Raw genomic sequence first — 21,005 nt, forward strand, 5'->3', positions numbered from 1 at the left:
TCTTCCTCTTGTTGTATTTCTCCTCCTGTGTTTCACCCCCTTCCCTCTCCTATGACACCTCTGCCCCCAGAGCTCACGCTTCAGTGCAGGGCCTCTTCCCAGAAGCTGCTCTTAGAATGTGTGCCTTTCCATTCCTGGTGCACTACAGCTCTCACTCAGGCGGACCTCTCTCCAGGGCCACCTCCTGTCTCTGCCGAAGACTAGAGGGCACATGTCCTGCACCCCCTCCTTTCCCCCATGCCACATGTCTGCCTGGTAACGTTTGCTTTTGTAATTTTCTCTCTTGTAATGTTCTCATGTATCAGTTCTGTTCCTATTGTGAAGTGCTCTGACACCTTCGGGTAAAGTCTGCGCTACATAAAAACGCATAAATAAATAAAGGCTCAGAGCGTTTACACGTGCACCAGTTGCATTACACACAGACACATCCATTTTTAGACACGGGGAGTTTATGCTATTTACCCATGTTAGACCTGGCCCCCTTGGTGTCGGTCCCCTTACATTACTCTCCCTGACCTCCCCCACCCCCAGCAGCCCCCTTTATATAACTCGGGCCTCTGCCCTCACCAACCCCGGGGAAGTAGGAAAGACACCAGTATAGCAACCCGATCCCCCGGACTCCTGAAGCCCAGCCCTAGAACAAAACAGTCCCCAGCCTAACTAGACTGCACCCGTCCTAAGACCCCTGGCTCCGAAAAACCCCCACGCAGGGCCTGGAACCAAGAAGAACAGGAGTGCCAAACGCTCATGCCAGGCCTCGGAGCAGCGAGCCTTTCCCAAAGGAGGGGGTGGAGGAGTTTCGATCCCACCTCCTACCTCCCACTCCCCGCCGGTAGCCTGGGCATCGGGCGGCAAAACTTCAAAGAAGCCAGACACCAGCTGGCAGGAAGTCCTCGATCAATGCCGGAGTGTGTGCAAGTTTCTGCAGCACAAACTCCGCTGGAAGGTCTCAGAGCTCTTTACACGCGCACCAGTTGAATTACACACAGACACATCCTTTTTTAGACACGGGTGAGTTTATGCTGAGCGAGGCTGGAGTCTCATTCGCCTATATCGGCCGGCCGCCCCTGACGTCATCACATCACATCCCGCGACACACCTACGCATGGTGCGCGACACAGTAACGTGTCGCGCCACACAGTTTGGAAAGCTGTGCTCTAGGATGACGACGTGGTGAAAGGGGGGCATATTTTTGTCCTTGATATTTGGATTTAAGCGGGGACTCCAAGACAAGTTCATTTTCACGGTCTGATGAGTTGTGGATTTTTGATGAAGGACACTAGCCACCCCTGCTAAAAGGGCCAGGCTTTCAAGTTTCTGCAAATTCATCCGCGAACTTGCATCACCAGGCTGAGAAGTTGTGCTTTCAGCATGAGCTTTGTTACCAACTCTTATATAATCCAGTCCACTCTGCTTGTCTTTTTTGTCCTTGCATCTTCTCTGCAATTTCTTCCTCTTGTAGTTCGCGTAACACCCTCTTAAGTCTACCAGCGCTTCCCCGATTGCCACAGTCCATTAACATCTGCTTTTTCTCCAGTGCCCTTTGAAGTAACACCTGTTTTAGACCCTCTGTTGTGCCAGAAAAGCCTGCAATTATCTCTTGAAAAATATCCTGGTTCATTAGACAGTTTCTTCACTAAAAAAAATGAAGAGAAAAAAAATATATTTACATATAAACTTCAAAACAGAAAAGAACACATTGACCACTTGCAATATATCTTCACGCTCAAGCCATAATATATAAATAAAGAGGCATTGATAATAAAGGACAAATGTATAATCTATCCATAACCAAGTAAGTAAGTTTTCCTTAATAGACAGTACACATTGTAAGCCTGAACTTGAACCTCCTGAAAAAAAGTTGGCTAAATAAAAATAGCTTATCCAAAATGGCTGCCTTATAGTAGTGCCACAAGCTAAACGTTTCAGTCCTTTTCGTAAGTGTTACATTTGTCTCTGGAGAGCAATCCAAGGCCTATGTGGGGACATGCATGTTCATTTTTACTGTCCATTATTGGATTAATTAATCACAAATGTAGGTTTTTACTGAAACAGGTTGGTAATTTGTACCGTTATCCTGCAGTTGCAAACTTATTATAAAGGTTTACTTATTGTGCTTACCAGATGATTGGAACAGAATCGTAGCTTTAAAATCTCTCTCTTCGGTGATTGGCCGACCAGCTTCATCTACATTTTCGACCAGCCATTTACAAAGAACTTCTCCGGGATTGTCCAAAAGCAGGAAGTCGCCATCTTTTCGAACACACACAGAATGATCGCAAGTGAAAAACAGGACGTTGAATGAAGCCATGATTATGTCCTGCTAGATATAAAAATCAGGAATTAGTTTGTGTGTGGTTTAGGTTTCAGAGGTAAAATACAAAGCATATCAAACTGATTAACAGATTTAATTGGAGAAAAGCACCCTAAAAAGTACACTGACCTGGTGCAATTTCTATCTAATATGCCTAGATTTTGGACTACAAAGAAGTGTTTGGGCATGCACTGAAGGCCATTGAAGAAATTACCTAATAATCAACTTTATTTTCGGAGAACCAGAGTGTATGCTTAGGTCTTGCTGCTCAGGACAAATAGTAATAGCAAAGTAGAGGCATTATGAGAGAAATAGAAGTTCAATAAGTGAACTTTCACACTGGGGTTTGTGACGGGAAATCAAGTTACCTATCCCCAAAGATGCATAGAGAGCCAGATGCCTGCTACCCTCTGCCCACCGGCACCCCCAACATGAAAGGACAAGCGTTAAAAATGCAATAGGTTTCACCTTTTATTAAGCTAAAGATATTAGCTTTGCTAGTAGTATTGTACGTTAATTGTGCAATATGTAATGGCTTTATAAATGAAACAAAAGGCATTACAATGGCAAATACATAAAGCAAAAGCATTGGCATAGCCAATAGGTCTCCCCTCTGGGACCTTATAAGTGTTTTGCCAGAGGTGTTTGGAAGTTTGGTAAGCGATGCAATTTAACATAAAGGGATCCCATACCTTGTTGACACATGCAGTACCCGTAGTTCAAACGAGAAGAGGGCATGGGGAAACCTCTTATAAGATCTCAATCAATGGGGAAGGCACACGCTACTGCAACTTGTGCGTCCTTTCACCTTAATGCTAGAAGCGAGAGAGCGCGCAAGGAGAGAGAGAGAAAGGGAGGGAGAAAGGGAGAGAGAGAGAAAGAAAGAGAGAGAGAGAAAGAAAGAGAGAGAAATGTGATTTATCTCAGGGCTCGATCCCTCTGCACTTTAGCAGTAGGTCAGGTTGTAACTGGATAATACATGGCTGGGATCGATAGTGGCAGATGTAACAAGACCTGCTTCATTTTTACGGAGATCTTAGCGGTCAAGGTAAATTAGCGCCAACAAGGAATACGTAATTGGCCCTGTCTCAATAATATATACAAACGAGTTAAAAACATTGCATGCACATGGAACGAAACCAGAATGATAGCCTCACTACAAGTTGCAAGGACACAAGTAATGCTCAACAATATACAATATTCACATAAATAACTGCGTTTAGCCTTCTTTGATTGACAACTTTTCAGTAGATCGAAAACTGTTCCATTTGGTCGAGAATCTTGAATACACGCAGGTGCACTTGGAACCAACATGGGACCTACAATACACGGGCAGTAATTTATTTTTCCTTACGGCGAAGAACTTGCTGCAAAACACATTTTTTAGGCTTTTAGCAATTTTCCACAACTTACAAATGCACGCACTACGTCACACATACACAAAAATACACATGCTCAAACACAAAAGGTGCATATTAAACAAGCAGACTGGCTGATACAGACAAACATCAAACACACATAATACACACACACTGCAACGCAGGTATTAATTATAACACGTACGAAGCACACACATGCAGGGAGCTGGGTCTGAATTTGCCCCCTTAATGAAAACTCGTGCTTTCCGAAAAAAGAGGAAGCTGGTCTGGGACGGAAATTGAGCAGCTGGGACCGAGAGCGGAGGATCGATGCTGCTCTTTTTTAACAGCTGCAGCACTTACCTGAGTATACGCTGGAATCGATGAAGGAAGTGGAGTTGGAAAAATAAAGAGACAGATGCCAATCCACCTGTCCATTTAATGGCCATTGCACTCACGCTAGTCTTCGTTCTTGCCGCAGAACAATGACGTCACTTCCGGCGCTCCGGATGTGCGTAGGCTTTTGCTAGAGGAATCCACCGGCTTCCGGTATATGAAAATGTGCGAGAGCTACTCTCCATTGAGGACCTGCGGTTCGAGTTCCAGCCAGTCGGTAGACTGATGGTTTACAGTAGGTGATTTTGGCATTGGGCCGAGGCAGCTGTGCTTTTTTAAAATGTATTTTAGTATTGTGATGGAGTGAATTCGGCGGTCACCATGACGACAAAGCTTGTTTTCCTTTGCAAGACTCTATTCCTCGGGCCATGAGCAGGTCTGTCCGCAGTTGTTTAAAGAGTCTAACAATCGGATTCCACTAAACTATGTGTTTATGGAAATACTCTATGAAGGAAGTGCAGCCTGGGGGTACAGAAAGTATCATATCACAGCAGCGCCTCCCGGCATTCCGCATTCATAAAAAGTTTGGGGGCTTGTAGGGCTTTTGGAATTTTAGGGCGTACATGGTCATTTTAGGGTTGAGGGTGAGTTGTGTTTTGGGGGGCCAGGTGTAATTTAAGGGTTTAGAGCATGTTTGGGTTTGGGGTTCGAGGGTTAATTTAAGGGTTTAGGGTGTGTTTGGGTTTTAGGGTACACGGGTTAATATTAGGGTTCAGGGTGTGTTTGTGTTTGGTGTGCAAGGGTTAATTTGGGGGTTCAGGGTGTGTTTGGGTTTTGGGGTGCAAGGGTTAATTTGGAGGGTCAGGTTGTGTTTGGGTTTTGGGGTGCCAGGGTTAGTGTTGGGGTTTAGGGTGTGTTTGGGTTTTAGGGTACAAGGGTTAATGTTAGGGTTTAGGGTGTGTTTGGGTTTGGTGTGCAAGGGTTAATTTGGGGGTTCAGGGTGTGTTTGGGTTTTGGGGTGCCAGGGTTAATTTTAGGGTTTAGGGTGTGTGTGGGTTTGGGGTGCAAGGGTTAATTTGGGGGCTCAGGGTGTGTTTGGGCTTTGGGGTGCCAGGGTTAAGTTTAGGGTGTGTTTGGGTTTTGGGGTGCAATGGTTAATATTGGGGTTCAGGGTGTGTTTGGGTTTTGGGGTGCCAGGGTTAAGTTTAGGGTGTGTTTGGGGTGCAAGGGTTAATTTGGGGGTTATTTTATTTATTTATTTTACAGATTTCTAGAGCGCATGGCTGCCCATGGGCGTCCCAGCGCTGATAGACAAGAACCTAGTGAGAAATGTTTTATGGGAAAAGCCATGTTTTAAGTGCTCTGCGGAATGAGAGAAGGTTAGGTTGGGCTCTAAGGGTTGAGGGGAGCGAGTTCCATAGTTTAGCTGCGTTAAATGAAAACAGTCAGCCGCCTGAGTGGGCTTTTCTGATCCTGGGTACTGAGGCTAAATTGCAGTTGGAAGAGCGGAGCGTTCTTAAGGTGGTATGGGGTGAGATAAGGTTTTGGAGTATGGGAGGGGCCTTGCCGTGCAGAATCTTATGGGTCGTGCAGAGTGCCTTAAATTGGATTCTCTCTTGAATGGGGAGCCAATGTAGGCCTTCAAGGACGGTTTGGCTGAGCATCGACGATGGGTTCCTGTAAGAATGCGGGCTGCCGCATTTTGAGCCGTTTGAAGTTTTGCTAGGGTATAGGGCGTTGCCATAGTCCAGTCGGGATAGTACAAGGCCGTGGATGAGGAGTTTGCGGGATTGTGCCGGAAGCAAGGGTAGTATATTTCCTTGCTGATCTTAGCAGGCCATGACAGGTTCCAGCAGTGTTCCGCGCTTGGGCTGAGAAGTTGAGCTCTTCATCTAACCAGATGCCCAGGCTCTTAATTTCTGGTTTGGACACAGGGGGAGGGCCCATGGCTGACGGCCATACGGAAATGGAGCTGTATAGAGATTTGTTGCCTAAAAACATTATATCGGTTTTTTCGTTGTTTAACTTGAGGTGGGAAATACTCATCCATTTCGATCAAACAGGTGTGAAGGTTGGGAATGGAGTGGTCTTGCTGGTTACGGGTTAAGGTTCAGGGTGTGTTTGGGTTTTGGGGTGTCAGGGTTAATTTTAGGGTTTAGGGTATGTTTGGGTTTTGGGGTGCCAGGGTTAATTTTAGGGTTTAGGGTGTGTTTGGGTTTTGGGGTGCCCGGGTTAATTTGGGGGTTCAGGGTGTGTTTGGGTTTTGGGGTGCCGGGGTTAATATTGGGGGTTCAGGGTGTGTTTGGGTTTTGGGGCTCCCAGCTGCAGGAGGTCAGATGTTTATCTGCAATTCATTGTGCAATCATCCAACAGTTTGCATTTTTCTAGAAAGCAGAAACCAAAGTGGTGGACGTGCTCTTTAACCTCTTCCATGCTCGTGACGGAACCGTTCCGTCACGAGTCACGGATGGGCTGTGCTGGTGACGGAACGGTTCCGTCACGGCCCTGCCGCCGCGGCACGAATTCCGTCACAAGCACGGAACCGGCTCGCGGCCGCCCCACCCCACCCCCTTAGCGCTGCGGCGGAATAGCCGCCGCAGCGACGGGGTTCAATAGACAAACAATTCCTGTTAAAATCACCAGACGCAAAAACATCTTATTGAAAACACAATAGTACCTTTGAAGTATTCAGATGCTTATTTTCAAATCACCCCAAAGTCATCAGGAACAATGTCATCTTGTAACGTTATCGGAGAGTCATTTACAAGTCATCACCAGGAATAATGACGCCTACTAGAGTCATCAGGTACTCCTTTTCAAGTCATCCTTTAATCATCACACCTTCTAAAGTCATCAGATACTCATTTTCAAATCATCCTCAAATCATCAGGCTATGCTTCTGCAGCTTGCTGATGACTTCAAGAGCTTCATGTTGTCTGATGACGTGTAATTGACTTCTAAGGTAGTGGGATGATCATGCAATGACTCTGGGATGGCTTCTAAAGTAATCCTGTTTGCCCTGGGAGTGTTTACTGTCACAGCCTGGTACCTTGTAGCACTAAACATACACAAGTCCTTATTCTACACTGCACCTACCAGGATCCAATTCTGTGGCTTTCTGGTGCAGTGCATTAACTAACTTGTATTTAATTTTCATTTAAGCTGTGTGTTATTTTATATGCAGTTACCGGCAGGTGAAAGATTGAAAAAGTAAACCATTTTGTTTACTATGCCCCCCACACAGTGGTGCATCACAGTTCCCATACTATTACCACCTTTACACGGACGACACCCAAATCTATTTCAGGATCAAGTCTGCCAGCGACATTCAACTCCTCAATACTAACCGAGATCCAAACTTCCCTCTACGCCCCTTCCCTCTACGCCCCTTCCCTCTACGCCCCTTCCCTCTACGCCCCTTCCCTCTACGCCCCTTCCCTCTACGCCCCTTCCCTCTACGCCCCTTCCCTCTACGCCCCTTCCCTCTACGCCCCTTCCCTCTACGCCCCTTCCCTCTACGCCCCTTCCCTCTACGCCCCTTCCCTCTACGCCCCTTCCCTCTACGCCCCTTCCCTCTACGCCCCTTCCCTCTACGCCCCTTCCCTCTACGCCCCTTCCCTCTACGCCCCTTCCCTCTACGCCCCTTCCCTCTACGCCCCTTCCCTCTACGCCCCTTCCCTCTACGCCCCTTCCCTCTACGCCCCTTCCCTCTACGCCCCTTCCCTCTACGCCCCTTCCCTCTAGGCCCCTTCCCTCTAGGCCCCTTCCCTCTAGGCCCCTTCCCTCTAGGCCCCTTCCCTCTAGGCCCCTTCCCTCTAGGCCCCTTCCCTCTAGGCCCCTTCCCTCTAGGCCCCTTTCCTCTAGGCCCCTTTCCTCTAGGCCCCTTTCTTCTAGGCCCCTTTCCTCTAGGCCCCTTTCCTCTAGGCCCCCCCTTTCCTCTAGGCCCCCCCTTTCCTCTAGGCCCCCCCTTTCCTCTAGGCCCCCCCTTTCCTCTAGGCCCCCCCTTTCCTCTAGGCCCCCCCTTTCCTCTAGGCCCCTTTCCTCTAGGCCCCTTTCCTCTAGGCCCCTTTCCTCTAGGCCCCTTTCCTCTAGGCCCCTTTCCTCTAGGCCCCTTTCCTCTATGCCCCTTTCCTCTATGCCCCTTTCCTCTATGCCCCTTTCCTCTATGCCCCTTTCCTCTATGCCCCTTTCCTCTATGCCCCTTTCCTCTATGCCCCTTTCCTCTATGCCCCTTTCCTCTATGCCCCTTTCCTCTATGCCCCTTTCCTCTATGCCCCTTTCCTCTATGCCCCTTTCCTCTATGCCCCTTTCCTCTATGCCCCTTCCCTCTACGCCCCTTCCCTCTACGCCCCTTCCCTCTACGCCTGTCTACTCTACACAAGTCTTCTCTATGCCAGTGCATTCTACCCTACTCTACTTTGCACCACTGCACTCTACACCACTCCATTCTAGGCCACTCTATTCTGCAATACTGCACTCTACGCCATTATTCTATCCTACTCTACTCTGCACCACTCCTTTCTACCATGTGCCATTCTACCCTATGCCACTTCACTCTCTACTCTAAAACCTTCTAGTCTATGCCAGTGCACTCTGCCGCTCTACTCTATGCCACTGCACTCTACCCTGCACCACTCCACTTCACTCTACTCTGAAACAATATACTTTATGCCACTGCACTCCTTGCCACTGCACTCTACTACACTCTGTGTCACTGCACTCAACACAACAAATCAAAACTAGAGCAATCTACACCAAATACTCTGCAACACTTCACTCAACGCCACTATACTGTACTCTGCAACACTGCACTCTACGCCAGTTTCTACTCCTCTGTTAGGGCGGAGGAGCTTCACCCCACTACTCTTCAGCGGCAAAAAAAGGAACAAATTAAATGATAACGTAATGGTATTATCGTTTCATTTGGTCCTCCTGCTGCAGCAGCTTTGTGTGTGGGGGCTGGGCTGCAGAGCAGGGGAGGAGTTAATTGCCCACTCCTAAGTGTGCAATGATTTTTTGGTCGACTCTCTCGTGCCGCCCAAAACAGTCAGACGCACTTCCCTGTTCCCCATGCAGGCTGCATTACCGCCTGCATGGAGAACATGCCCACCACTCCAGCCCCTTCAGACCAATCACAATGCTGCATTGCAGCGTTGTGATTGGCTTAGAGGGGGTAGCATGGCTTCCTGTTCCTGGAGTTGGACACAGGAGAGGAGGAGCAGAGATGCAGGACCTGACGGCAATGTGTTATTTAATTTTTTTTAATACTTTGCAGCCCACGCCGCGAGCCGTGCCAGCCGCCATCCTCCACGCCAATTTATTCTACTCTGCACCACTCTACGCCACTCTGCTACTCTATGCTACTGCACTTTACAACACTCTATTTTGCAAGACTGCACTCTCTGCCACTCTACTCAATGCCACTGTATTCTGCACCACTGCATGCTACGCCACTGTGCGCCATGGCGCTTTTTCACTGCACTCAATGCCACTCTACACCACTGTACTTTGCGCCATTCTACTCTGCACTACTCTATGCTACCTCACTCCCTGCCACTGCATTCTTCTCTGCACCACTCAGCTCTATGCCACTCTGCTGCACTGTACGCCACTACACTCCACACCACTCTAATCTATTCTGCACCACTCTACGCTAGTGCACTCTACACCACTTTACTCCGAACCAATGCACTGTGCGCCACTGCACTCTACGCGTATCTACTCTGCACCACTGTACTTAACGCCACTTCACTCTAGCCCACTCTACTCTGATACTGTAAACTCTACCCCACGCTACCCTATAACACTACTCCACTCTGCCACGACATTCCTATTTATTCTAAAACACGTTACTCCTCTCTATGCCACTCCCCTCTATGCCACTCTACTCTGACACTTAGTGCCACACAGCTCCACGTCACACAATTCTACAACATTATGCTTCACTCTGTCACTCCACGACAATCTACTCGTTCTACGCCACTCTGCTCTGCAACACTCTACTCCACTCTACGCAACACACTCTAAGCCACTCCACCCTACACCATTTCACAACACTCTTGACAGTTTGCAACCCTCAACTCTACACTCTTCCACTCTACGACACTCTACTCCCTCCATGCCACTTCACTCAACTCTACACCATTCCACTTTACTCCACCTTACGACACTCCACACCACTCTCCTTTAACCCACTAATATTTAGCCATGCTGGTGATCAGCTTTTTTGGTGTGATACCACTCAGACATAGCTGACACCGAAGCTAAATTCGGTTGAATAATGTGTAAGTCCAGCTTTATCTGCTCTTGTACACTCTAATTTGAAAGGCGGAACAGAATTCTAAAGAGGGAATGCAGTTCTGTGTTAGTGAAGGAAGACATTGTGCTTTGAGCACATTCGTATAGAAATACATTATGGACCTGATAGATTCCCTAAATAATTTGCATAGTGCTAATTTCAATTTGGGGCCAAAACACCCCCCAGCTTCAATACCTTGTTTGTATAAATTCTTTATTATAATTTTGTAGTTCCACTTATTTGAATCCAATTCCATGTTTTATAGTATGGTTAGCAAATAGTCTACAGCCCCATGTAAATCAATGGCCCATTACTCTACTATCTCTATTACACCGCTTTGTTGCTGCAATCGGAGGCAGTCTTAACGGTCATAAATTCAACATAAAGTAGCTGCCCAGCTTTGCACTTTCTTGTTAATTAACATTGATAGTCCAATAATATTGATCATGGTGTTTACTTTGTCTCCCAACTAGTCAGTTCGGCCAACTGCAGCTTATGTTTGGCCTTAACATCTAGGAGCGCTTTCACCCTATAGTTGCTGGTGTGTTTCGGAGGACCTTTCTTGTAGAATGGTGCAGAATCAAACCTCATTAGAATTATGCCTATTTGAATACCATATTCAAACAAAGGATAGATACTTGTCTCCCAGAAATTCAAATCTTGCTCAAAGGTAATTGGTGGAAGCTCATTAGGATCTAGAAGTTTTTATCGCCTCAATTAGACTAACAAGTTGACTGTCATCCAAAATGAAGCTTTTCTGCATGCTATAAGAGCCCAGAAAGCTATTCACAAAATGAGTCAATGTAGCATAGCCACACCCTGGAATATATTCTTTAGAATAATATATATTGCATACATTTAGGTTTGAATTCGGACGTAGTGGAGTTTGGCAAGGGCCAATCCCTGTGGAATCAAATTTGGTGGCCTGTTGAGGCTGGTGTATGTCCTCGTCCAACAGCTAAGGCCAATAACCTAGGAGTGATCTTTGATCAGCTTAATTTCGCAGCTCAGATCAATCGTCTAACCTCCTGCTTCATTTTACTGAAGCCCTTACAGTAGATTTTCCCATTTATTCTTCAGGAACTCAGGAAGTCTGTGTTGGTAGCTCATATTCTTTCAAAAATAGACTACTGCAATGCACTCTTTATGAGCATTTGACAAGGCACAGAGGGCAGAACTACTTTCGTTACAAAATGCTGCTGCTTGATTGTTATTAAACATTCCTAAAGGCCATCCCACCTCGGCTGGCATAAGACCACCACATTGGCTCCCTATCCAGCAACAAGCTGAATTTAAGGCCCTCTCTTTGGTGCACAAGGCACTATATGGAGGTGGTTCGGTTGATATCCAGAAACTGTTCTCATGGTACATCCCACCAGAAATCTTAGATCCACAAATGTGGGTCTCATTCATATCTCCAAAATTATCAGAGCAAGATGGTGAGGTAGGAGTCTGTCACATGCCTATCGCTATGAGACTGCAATCCAACAGGCCGCTTTTTAGGTTGTCCACCCCCTCCCCCCGTTGTCAATGCTACAGTCCCTCTTCACACTTTCAGCATCAAGACGCTGCCACATTCGAGCGCTTTATAAAATGTATCTTATCTTAATTCAAACTGGTCTAAATTTTGAAATGCTCAACACTGTGAATCTCTTAGCAGTTAACACAATTAATCATGAGCATACTCTGTTATTTTATTGGCTTATCTGTGCAGTACTTTTCCTTTCTAATTATGCTACTTGGTATTCTTCAAACTGTTGTATCTTCCATTAATGAGCGGTTGCTCCCAGACTTTCATATTGGACATAATCTTATAATGGTCTCTGATAATCTTTTTAGTGAACAGGACCAAAGTAAAATTAGAGATACATATTGTGCTGTTCTAAAATATAAAATCTGGTTATTTAATATTCTTCTAGAGTTTTTAAAGGCACTTTGTATTCGTGTTTCTCAACGGCCTGCATGGCCGATGGTGAAATATTCTCAAACCTCCTTGTTTAAGCAATGAGGTATTAAAATTCATTTTCAGCTTGACTCCTCCAGCAAGCCTGTGCTCAGGTGGGCCTTCAAAATTATACATTAAGTGGCATATGTATGAATTTGTAAATTTAAAGCAGATTTGTTCATAGGCTGTTGATGTTCAGAATTATACATTTGATAGCTGTAAATTGCAAACCAATTTGATGTACGCTTTTCTTTTTTTAAGTTGAATGCAAATAAAGCTTATCACAGTCAGAATTAATCTGTAAAATACAATTCTTTTGAAGGATCACCACAACAGATGCGTTATGGTAATAATGTACTCTTTGTCTGAATACTTTAATAGTGCGTGGACTTTTAGACTATGGGTCTACATCCTTTTCAGTAAGTAATGTTCAATAAAAAGCATCTCGTACTACTTATATTACAAGAGTTGGATTAATGACCACGTCAGACAAGATGCATTAGTGGCCACAATTTGAACAGTTACTAGTAGTAGTCACCTCAGTTCATCAGACACGGTTGACCGCATTAATTTAACAAGCATTTACAATGCAATGGTTTTGCCTTTGGAAAAGTTAGAGCTATTGGCATTGTAAATGACAAATTTTGTATTTGTGTTGGTTTTTAAAACAGATAAATAAATGGCATTGTCCTTTACATTGCCATTAGCTTAATCTCTTGCAAATGTGAGACCTATTGAACCCTACGGACGAGCTCAGCAGACAGCAATTACTAACAAACACACACACACCCAGAGCTGATCCTCAAAAGACTAACACTTCTCTTAGATTGTTTCCTTCATTTCTACCCTTAAAGCTAAAGATCTCTGCACCCAATGTTGTGCATTTGTGGATTGGTGGTAACAGTCAATGTAAAAAAAAAATATTCATGAAAAACAAATATAGAAGCTGAGGGCATACTGACTCGACGCCAAAACATTTGGTAAAAAGCCACTACGCATAAGAAGATACAAATAAAAGTGAGTTCTGTGGCGTACGTTCAATAAAATGATTTGTACAGGTCAAAGGTAAACCATTAAATGAACCAGCTGTACCCGACCTTTGACTCGTGCTCCACCGTTTTGCATTAGGGGGTTGGTTGGCCGCATGGCTGTTCTCACAGTTACTTTTGAACCCTGATACATCACAGTAAAACATTCACATCACAATAAAACAACCGTCCACATTACCAGATGATGCCTGGGAGCGGCAGGGACAGCACACAATTTTAGGCCTCTAAAATGGAAACACACATCCCACACTGCACGACAGCAATGTTTTAATCGTTCCCAAACAACTAACGCTGTCCTAAGTTAACCCATCTTTACTAGCACCCAACTTTGAAAAAATATAATCGCGGTTGAGTCACTCCATAAGCAACAGTGAAGTGGGTGCCCATTTTTCCACATAAAATCCCGACTTTCCATTGATACTTCACGGATGCCAAATAATGCTCAGCTTTCTCTTGCCACCACAGCAGCGGGGGCTTGCAAACCGGCACCCACACATGGTGGTTATTGGAATATGAAATTACCTCAAACTGTGCATAATTGTAGCATCACCTCAACATAAGCACAATGTAAAATACATACATTGAAGAAAACAATCTGTTTCCTGGTCTGTAGCACCCACAGTGAAGCCAAAGTACAATTCTGCATGTGAATCTAACACAAGCATCAGCTCGCCTACAACAGATACAAGTTTCAATGTAAAACCACTATGAGACATTGCTGCCCGCATCCAGGCATCATCCATCTTAACTGGTCAGTATACACACACTGCATCAGACGTCATACTCAGCCAGCCTTAAAAGTTACCGGCAAAGCACCAATGGCTGCACTCTGGAAACGCACCCGCCTTAGACACTCATTGACTAACGAGGGGAGGGGGAAGGGACAGCGGGAGGGGGGAAGGCACACGGACAGCGGGAGGGGGGGCGGCCTCACGGACAACTGGAGGGGGGAGGGGGGACGGGCTCTGTAAAACGTTATTGTTGACTATTCTGCCAGGGGCCCATCACCAAGCCAGCTCCACACACGCCCAAGCCTCAGACACCCATTGACGGATTGGTCTCTTTACAGGACTGCTCCCTTCTGTCTGCAGTAATCACAAGACACAATGTTATGAGTGCAAGTGTCTTGCTGTCGACATGCGCTTTTTAAATGCCTCCCAGTTTGGGTGTTGATTGTGATCCAAAGTCCGGCCTGATTGTTCACAGCAGCATCTAAAGTTCGAAGATGGCAGCCGGAACAGAGGGCACGCGGGATAAAGCAGCGCGTGAAGCTTGAATAGCAGGGTTCTTAAGAGATGGCATATGGGGGCTCCAGCGCAGTCATGTCACCAGGGGAGGGGGCTCTTTTCATCCCGAGCATTTGGAAGAGAGGGCAGAGCGAGCACAAGCCCGAAATCGAGTCGGAACAGAGGGCACGTGTGATAAAGCAGTGCGCGAGGCTTGAATAGCGGGTCCTTAGAGATGGCATATGGGGGGGGTCCAGTCCCAGCGCAGAGTCATGTCATCAGGGGAGGGGGCTCTTTTCAGCTTGAGCATTTCAAAGAGACGGCAGAGCGAGCACAAGGCGGGGCAACCTGGTGAAAGCACAAGGTGGGGATTACCAGGACAACAGCACCTCAGCGAGTAACATGCATAAGCAGATGTCACACAACTATAATAAGCATCACGGCACACGGACAGCGGGAGGGGGGCGGGTCGGCACACGGACAGCGGGGGGGGCGGGAACGGGCACTCACCTGGACTTCTTCTGGCGGCAGTCGGCCGCGGAATGGGAAGAAAGCAAACGGACGACAAAAAAACCCCACGGCCGCGATGACGATCGGAGAGGGAAGAAATCGCGGGAACGCCCACGAATCTGGTCCGGCCATGACTGACAGATCTCTGTTCCAATGGCTAGCCTCCATTTATGGAGCTAGCCAATGGAACAGAGGGCGTATTCCAAAGCCACATATTATTCTCATTAGGTTTTCACCTGCGTGAAAAGCCTGCGCAGTGCGCAGGCTTTCACTTAGGCGAAACCTAACAAAAACAAACAAGCACAGCCAGGGGGCCGGGAAGCAAGCACAGCCAGGGGGCAGGGAAGCAAGCACAGCCAGGGGGCAGGGATGCAAGCACAGCCAGGGGGTAATAAAGCACATCTCGAATATTTAAACGTTCTTTTGAGATAATCATATGCCTAGATAGAGTGTAGAAGCTTGGAGTCACACTAGGTGGTCATTCCTTTCTTCACCTTGTACTTATTCATTCAGCAACTAAATATTTCCAAAAGCACACAATCAACTATAGTCTTATGTATATCTGGAAGGCAAGAAACTACCTCTGTTACAATAGGAACAGTTGCTCATTTTTAGGTCTTGTGTCTAGCGTTGCAGTGCGCAGCATTGCTTACGCAGCGAGAGACCTCTTGTAAGGGGTTTGAAAACTGACCAAGGAATCGCACACGCTCGTGCGTGTGCTTTTCCTCTTGGGCCAGGCTATTGGCCTTTGCGTGCGTCTTTTTAATAAAGACAGCACGCAATTGACCAAAGGCGGGCGCATTGCTCCGCCCATGACCTATTGGTGTCTGTTATGCGCAGCAGCATATGTTTCCAATTATCGTGCCCAGACACGGGCGCGATAATTGGAAACATATGCTGCTGCTCACAACCACGCGAGCACACCAGCAGCTCCCACACACCATTTGTGGGCTTGTTTGAAGTGACTTTCTTTGTCTTTAATTTATGCCCTGCGACGGCACACACAAGATGGAAACCTCACTTCTGCCCCGGAAAGCCTTCACCGAGCGCACAGCCTGAGGCGATGCACCTGAAACGCAGCCGGAGAGGAAGCTTTCCATGGAATTTAACGCTTTCAGAGGGGAGCGCAGGGGTGCCTGCGCCCCCTCAACGCTTACTAAGGCACAGCGGGTTGGGATCGTTGCTCCTGCCGTTTTCCATCAGGGAAACCGATGTCTCGTCATCTGCGACCGCTGGCTCTTGCAGCTACCAGTGCAGTCTCACCACAGACACCAGCCACTCGTAATTCCCCCTAGAAATACAGTCTGGATAACGTTAGCAGATCACACTTGTTGTCATCCAGGGCACCATTATCAAGTCATAAGCATTGAGGTGCCATCGAATGCATTGTAGGAGTTGTAGTCCTGGTTCATTTCAGTTGGACTCATATTCCAGAAATCAGTCATTTCTAATTTGTAAATGGTCAGTTCAGCACTGGAACCTGATGTTCCGGATGGCATGGATCCATCTAGCATCATGCCAACAAATATAATGTATTACTGAGCTTTGCTACAACACAATTAAATTACAAAACAGTGTTATGTGTTCTGGGGCTTGCATTTTCACAAATGTCACACCTGCACCAAAAATCCAGACAAAAGCCCTTCTGTTATTGTCCATATTTCGACCTCTGTTTGTGTTGAAGTGGACAGTTGATGCCTGGAACGTCCGCTCCTTCGAGCCTCTTAACGAATAGACGTCTTTTACTAGAAGGCAACAGAATTTTAAGTAAGACGATTGTGTTGCCTGTTCGCCTGATTTCATTGTACTGGATCTTGCTGACAAAAGAATAACAGGTATGGATAATTTCTTACTTGGCGTCCTACCTAGTTGTACAGTAACTGACAGACAGCAATTTTATATTTTTTAATTGTTAAATTCAAATACATACTTTTTGACCGTGAGTTTTCACTTTGCTTAGTTGATAGTATGTTTTTAATTGCATAGTCTGGGCTGTAGCTCGGCCCAGTTTCCTAATTATTTCATGCATTGAGCTAAAAAGTCTCTTGGTCCTACTGTTGATCGATATCCATTATATTTAGATTTTTATTCTTTAGTGGGTTTATTTTCCTTGAATCCCTGGGACTCTAACTTCATTGGTCTCACCTACCAGACTTCGACAGCGGTCTGCTTGTGAAATACTTATCACAAGCTTACAGTGGGCTTACTGCCTGCCCATTCCTTACCATTGGTTGTCTTTATTGTCACTCATTTGCTGGCTTCTTATTTTACGGCTTCCTGCCTTCTTGATTGTCTTTCTCCAGGTGCAGGCCCTCTTTACCATCCTTTTGAATGAACTTAGCACACTTTGTTTCTTTCCAATCAAGCACTTTGAGAGTGCATATGTGTTTTCTGTCTCTCTCCCTTCCTTGCCTCCCCTGCCAAATGCGAGCCCCTGAGATTCAGGTTGCTTCTCCCACGCTCTTTTGTGTGCTTCTCCTTCCGAACTGTACGCCCATGGTCTGTGTTGCTGTTTTCCGCCTGTGCTTCTCACCCTTCCCTTGTTGCTGCTTTTCCCCTCCACCAGATTTATTTTAATTTTACCGCCTCCTGTTTTTAGGTTGAGCCTAGGCAGTGTGCACGCACTTTATGCAAGACCTGCTGTATTCAGTGAAAGGACTTTGAGCCCACCTGCTGCTTACCATAGGTTGACTCCAGTGTCGCTCTTCTTTGCTGCCTCCCAACTGGTTCGCACAGGCGATACGTCACGTCCGGTCTTAGCTGAGGAGCACTGGCCAAGTACAGATTAATTCCTCTTGATTAGTGCCAGTCCGCTGCAATTCAGGTACTATTTCTTCTACCACTCCCGTTCCTCCGGCTCTCTTTTCGAAGGCATGCCTATGTACCTGCATTGCCAAATACTTCTTATGTTTGTACTGACTAGAAGGTGTAACGACCGGGTTCTCAGACCAGATGGGATCAGCTCCTGAGAGCCCCTCCAACCCAGCCGGAACGTAACCACCTCCCTCCTCAGGACCATCTATCCAGGCACCTGGGTACCTACCTGAGGATGGGGAACTCGCAATATACAAGCTCATATCATTAGAAACACCACTAAATCTATAGGGATTACTAGGAATACTCACTGATTACTAAGGACGTCCATGCCCTACACTACACTCATACCTCATAGTCTCGCGACCACATGGGTTCAGACTAATCTACCCTGGGGCAGTTCTGATTATCTACCATTACACACTGATCACCATCAGTGCTCACTCGAGCCGCAATCTTGCGGGTATACACACTGACCACAATCAGTGCTCTCACTAACGCCACTTACCAATGACGACCACTTTCCTATGAATACCTTCAGCTCTGTCTCTCTATGTTGGGAAGTCTCTCTCACTATTCACTAAGGGTTCGCTACTACAATAATATTATGGGATGGCCGAATCACTTAGTGTCAATTATTCCCTAGCTCAAGGGCTCCTCTCTCCCTAATTATTCAGACTTACCGGATCAGGGGCAGCATCTGTTCTGGCTGTAACATCTGACTAGAAGAAAAGGTTACCTGTGCTTTTGAAATAGTGGACACACTGTATGCAGGAGTAAAAATGCTCTCTATCATAAGAACAACACATGCACACTAGTTCACTAAGAACTGGGGTATCTTTATTACAATAAACATAAAATACACATACACAAATCTGCGGGGTCTCTATGACTAACAGGAACTTTTAACACACCGCTGAAAGAAAAGGATTAGACATACAGTATGAGGACAAGGTTATCTGCGGGGTCTCTTGATTAACAGGAACTTTTAACACACCGCTGAAAGGAAAGGATTAGACATACAATAGCCTAGGGAATAAAGACAAGATTAAGGTGTAAGTGTAAGGTGGACTAGTTTAGACTACCTCACCTATTAGAAGGAAGATTTCTCTCTGTCTCTGGTGGGATCAGGGCTCTCTCTCTGTCTCTCCCTCCGTCACCACAGCTACACGCCTCTGGCTCAATTGCTCCAGCTGACAGCCTCCACTCCTCCATCTGCTTTAATGCATTCTGATAGTCTCTCTCCAGCTTCAGAAATCATCTGCCTTCTTTCTCCATTCCAGAAAACCAATAGAACTGCACTCTGCAGCTCCAGCAGACATCCTACTCTCCACTCTGCAAGAACCAAACTGAACACTCCTCCTCTCCTGCAATTCGCTGATATGGATTCCTCTCCCCTCATGGAAATTTCCAACAGAGGGCTGCCTCCCACCGAATTCCTGTGCTAGCTCCAAGGCTTCCACGCAACTGCAGTGGCCATCTGCTTGTTACGTCTTGGCCCATTCCTCGGATAAGAACCAGTCCTGGCTGGGTTTCCCCTAGCAGTCAACAGCCTTAACTATAAACATTACCTTTCCCCTTAAAGCATCTCAGCTCTATCAAAATGGAGTCTATCTAGTTCTGGGCCTTGTAGGCCTGAGAAGGATGAAATAACCCTTAGCTTTGTCAGAGTACCTACACAAACCATACCCATGTGTAATATAAAGTCAGGACCACAGGATCCACCCTCTACTATAGGCAAAATAATGAAAGGCAAAGCCAATAGGCAATAGATGGATTAGAGTAAGGGATCTATCCTCATATAAAGCAGCTATCCTCTTCTAGGTCTGGAAGAAAGGGCTTAAAAGGGCCAACACATGTAAGAATACATATCCTAGATGTGAGCAAGCTTAAAGTCTTTATCACTCCGAAATAGAGCCAAAAAGCCTGTCAAGACAGAAGGTTAATAGCGTAAACTATTTTCATAGTCTTAGCCAGTGTATCCTTTTTATTATTACATTGGGATATCTGACAGTAAAGGACAGCTACGTGATTATCAAAGCCATCATTCTCCCCTCCCCATCACCTCTTTAAAAAAATCCGAACTGTCAGATCCTGGTATAAGGATATACTTTATCATGAAACAATTTAAAAAAGATTGGTCACTAATATCGTGGCACTGCACCAGGGACTGGTTAGTGTTGATAATAAAGACAGCAGCACGCCTCTCGGACACCCTAAAAGAAGAAATTCATTCTCTGGAGGTTCGCTTAAAATCTTTCCAAACCCTGAGTGAGCTGAAAAAAAGACTCGAAGAATTGAATAAAAGCATGACAGAGTTCGAGATTGGCCTGAAGGATACCAAATACATCAAATTTGCAAAAGACCAAAAATCGTTTCTCATGATAAAGTATATCCTTATACCAGAGATGATTACAAACCAAGCGGCAGAAACCCAGGATACAACACGGACAGTGATGGCACTGACTCAGGATCTGACAGTTCGGATACTTCTAACAATTACAACCGCTCCACGAATAGGAGACCTAGAAGAGGGAGGGGCAATACAGGAAGATACAGAGGGAACCAACAATTACAACCGCTCCACGAATAGGAGACCTAGAAGAGGGAGGGGCAATCCAGGAAGATACCGAGGGAACCAACCACCAATGTGGCCGACATACCATGGCCTAAACCTTTTGGTCCTCCACCATCTTTCTTCTACGGTCCACCACAGTACCCTCCAGTATACCAGCAACAACCCTTCCAGAATTGGAACCCAAGCCAAGAAAACCAAAGCAGGCCTTTTTTAGGCGGGGGCAAACCAACTCAACGGGCAAAAAACAGAAAAGGGCAACAGCTGCAATGGGCACAACTCCTAGAGACAGCAATGTGCCACACACGCAGCATGGGGCCCCCAGATCCAACAACGAGCCACAACCAAGTTTAGTGGTGAACCTGTCAGAGTTGACACTGACCACTGCACAACTACAAGTACTAAACAAAGGTTTAGGTTTTGTACCTACCCCCCATATTGACAAATTCAAACTCTGCTGAGAGTTGAAGAAGTTTCTGAGGAAAATCAAGCTTCAATTTTTCTTAAAGACAAAGAACCAAATAGTTAGTCATCCAGTTTTGGGGCACCACTCCAATCACATACAATCAGTTCAAAATTT

General features: G+C 46.1%; 2 protein-coding genes across 4 annotated transcripts in view; one reads left to right on the top strand and one right to left on the bottom strand.

Annotated features, from left to right (window-relative positions):
* Positions 1-285: 285 nt before the first annotated feature.
* Positions 286-4,159, bottom strand: LOC147727165 (uncharacterized). Of its 2 annotated transcripts, none has more exons than XM_086961212.1 (3): positions 4,036-4,159; positions 2,122-2,320; positions 286-1,636 (listed from the first exon to the last, which is right to left on the bottom strand). In XM_086961212.1, exons 1-3 carry the CDS (start codon positions 4,108-4,110, stop codon positions 1,485-1,487), a joined length of 426 nt encoding a protein of 141 aa, XP_086817338.1. In that variant the 5' UTR covers positions 4,111-4,159; the 3' UTR covers positions 286-1,484. The 2 variants fall into 2 exon arrangements, with proteins under 2 accessions (XP_086817338.1, XP_086817337.1); XM_086961211.1 differs by having other exon boundaries at positions 2,122-2,323; positions 4,036-4,151.
* Positions 4,160-4,179: 20 nt separating this feature from the next.
* Positions 4,180-21,005, top strand: part of PUM3 (pumilio RNA binding family member 3) — a 320,840-nt gene continuing 304,014 nt past the window's right edge. The window contains exon 1 of one of the 2 annotated variants that reach the window (XM_086961213.1): positions 4,180-4,303. The gene's annotated coding sequence lies outside the window, so the exon portion shown is untranslated. Of the gene's footprint in view, positions 4,308-21,005 lie in introns of both variants that reach the window. The other variant, XM_086961214.1, reaches the window with a different exon arrangement.

Source organism: Lissotriton vulgaris, chromosome 3_1 (genome assembly GCF_964263255.1).
Source record: "Lissotriton vulgaris chromosome 3_1, aLisVul1.2, whole genome shotgun sequence".
Taxonomy (NCBI): domain Eukaryota; kingdom Metazoa; phylum Chordata; class Amphibia; order Caudata; family Salamandridae; genus Lissotriton; species Lissotriton vulgaris.

Bases quoted from the DNA above. Each gene is read 5' to 3' on its own strand.
- LOC147727165 (XM_086961211.1), bottom strand. From the start codon at position 4,110: ATGGACAGGTGGATTGGCATCTGTCTCTTTATTTTTCCAACTCCACTT. The intron at 2,324-4,035 runs GTAAGTGCTGCA...TTTTATATCTAG, and splicing joins CGATTCCAGCGTATACTCAG to CAGGACATAATCATGGCTTC. The intron at 1,637-2,121 runs GTAAGCACAATA...CATTTTTTTTAG, and splicing joins GATTCTGTTCCAATCATCTG to TGAAGAAACTGTCTAATGAA.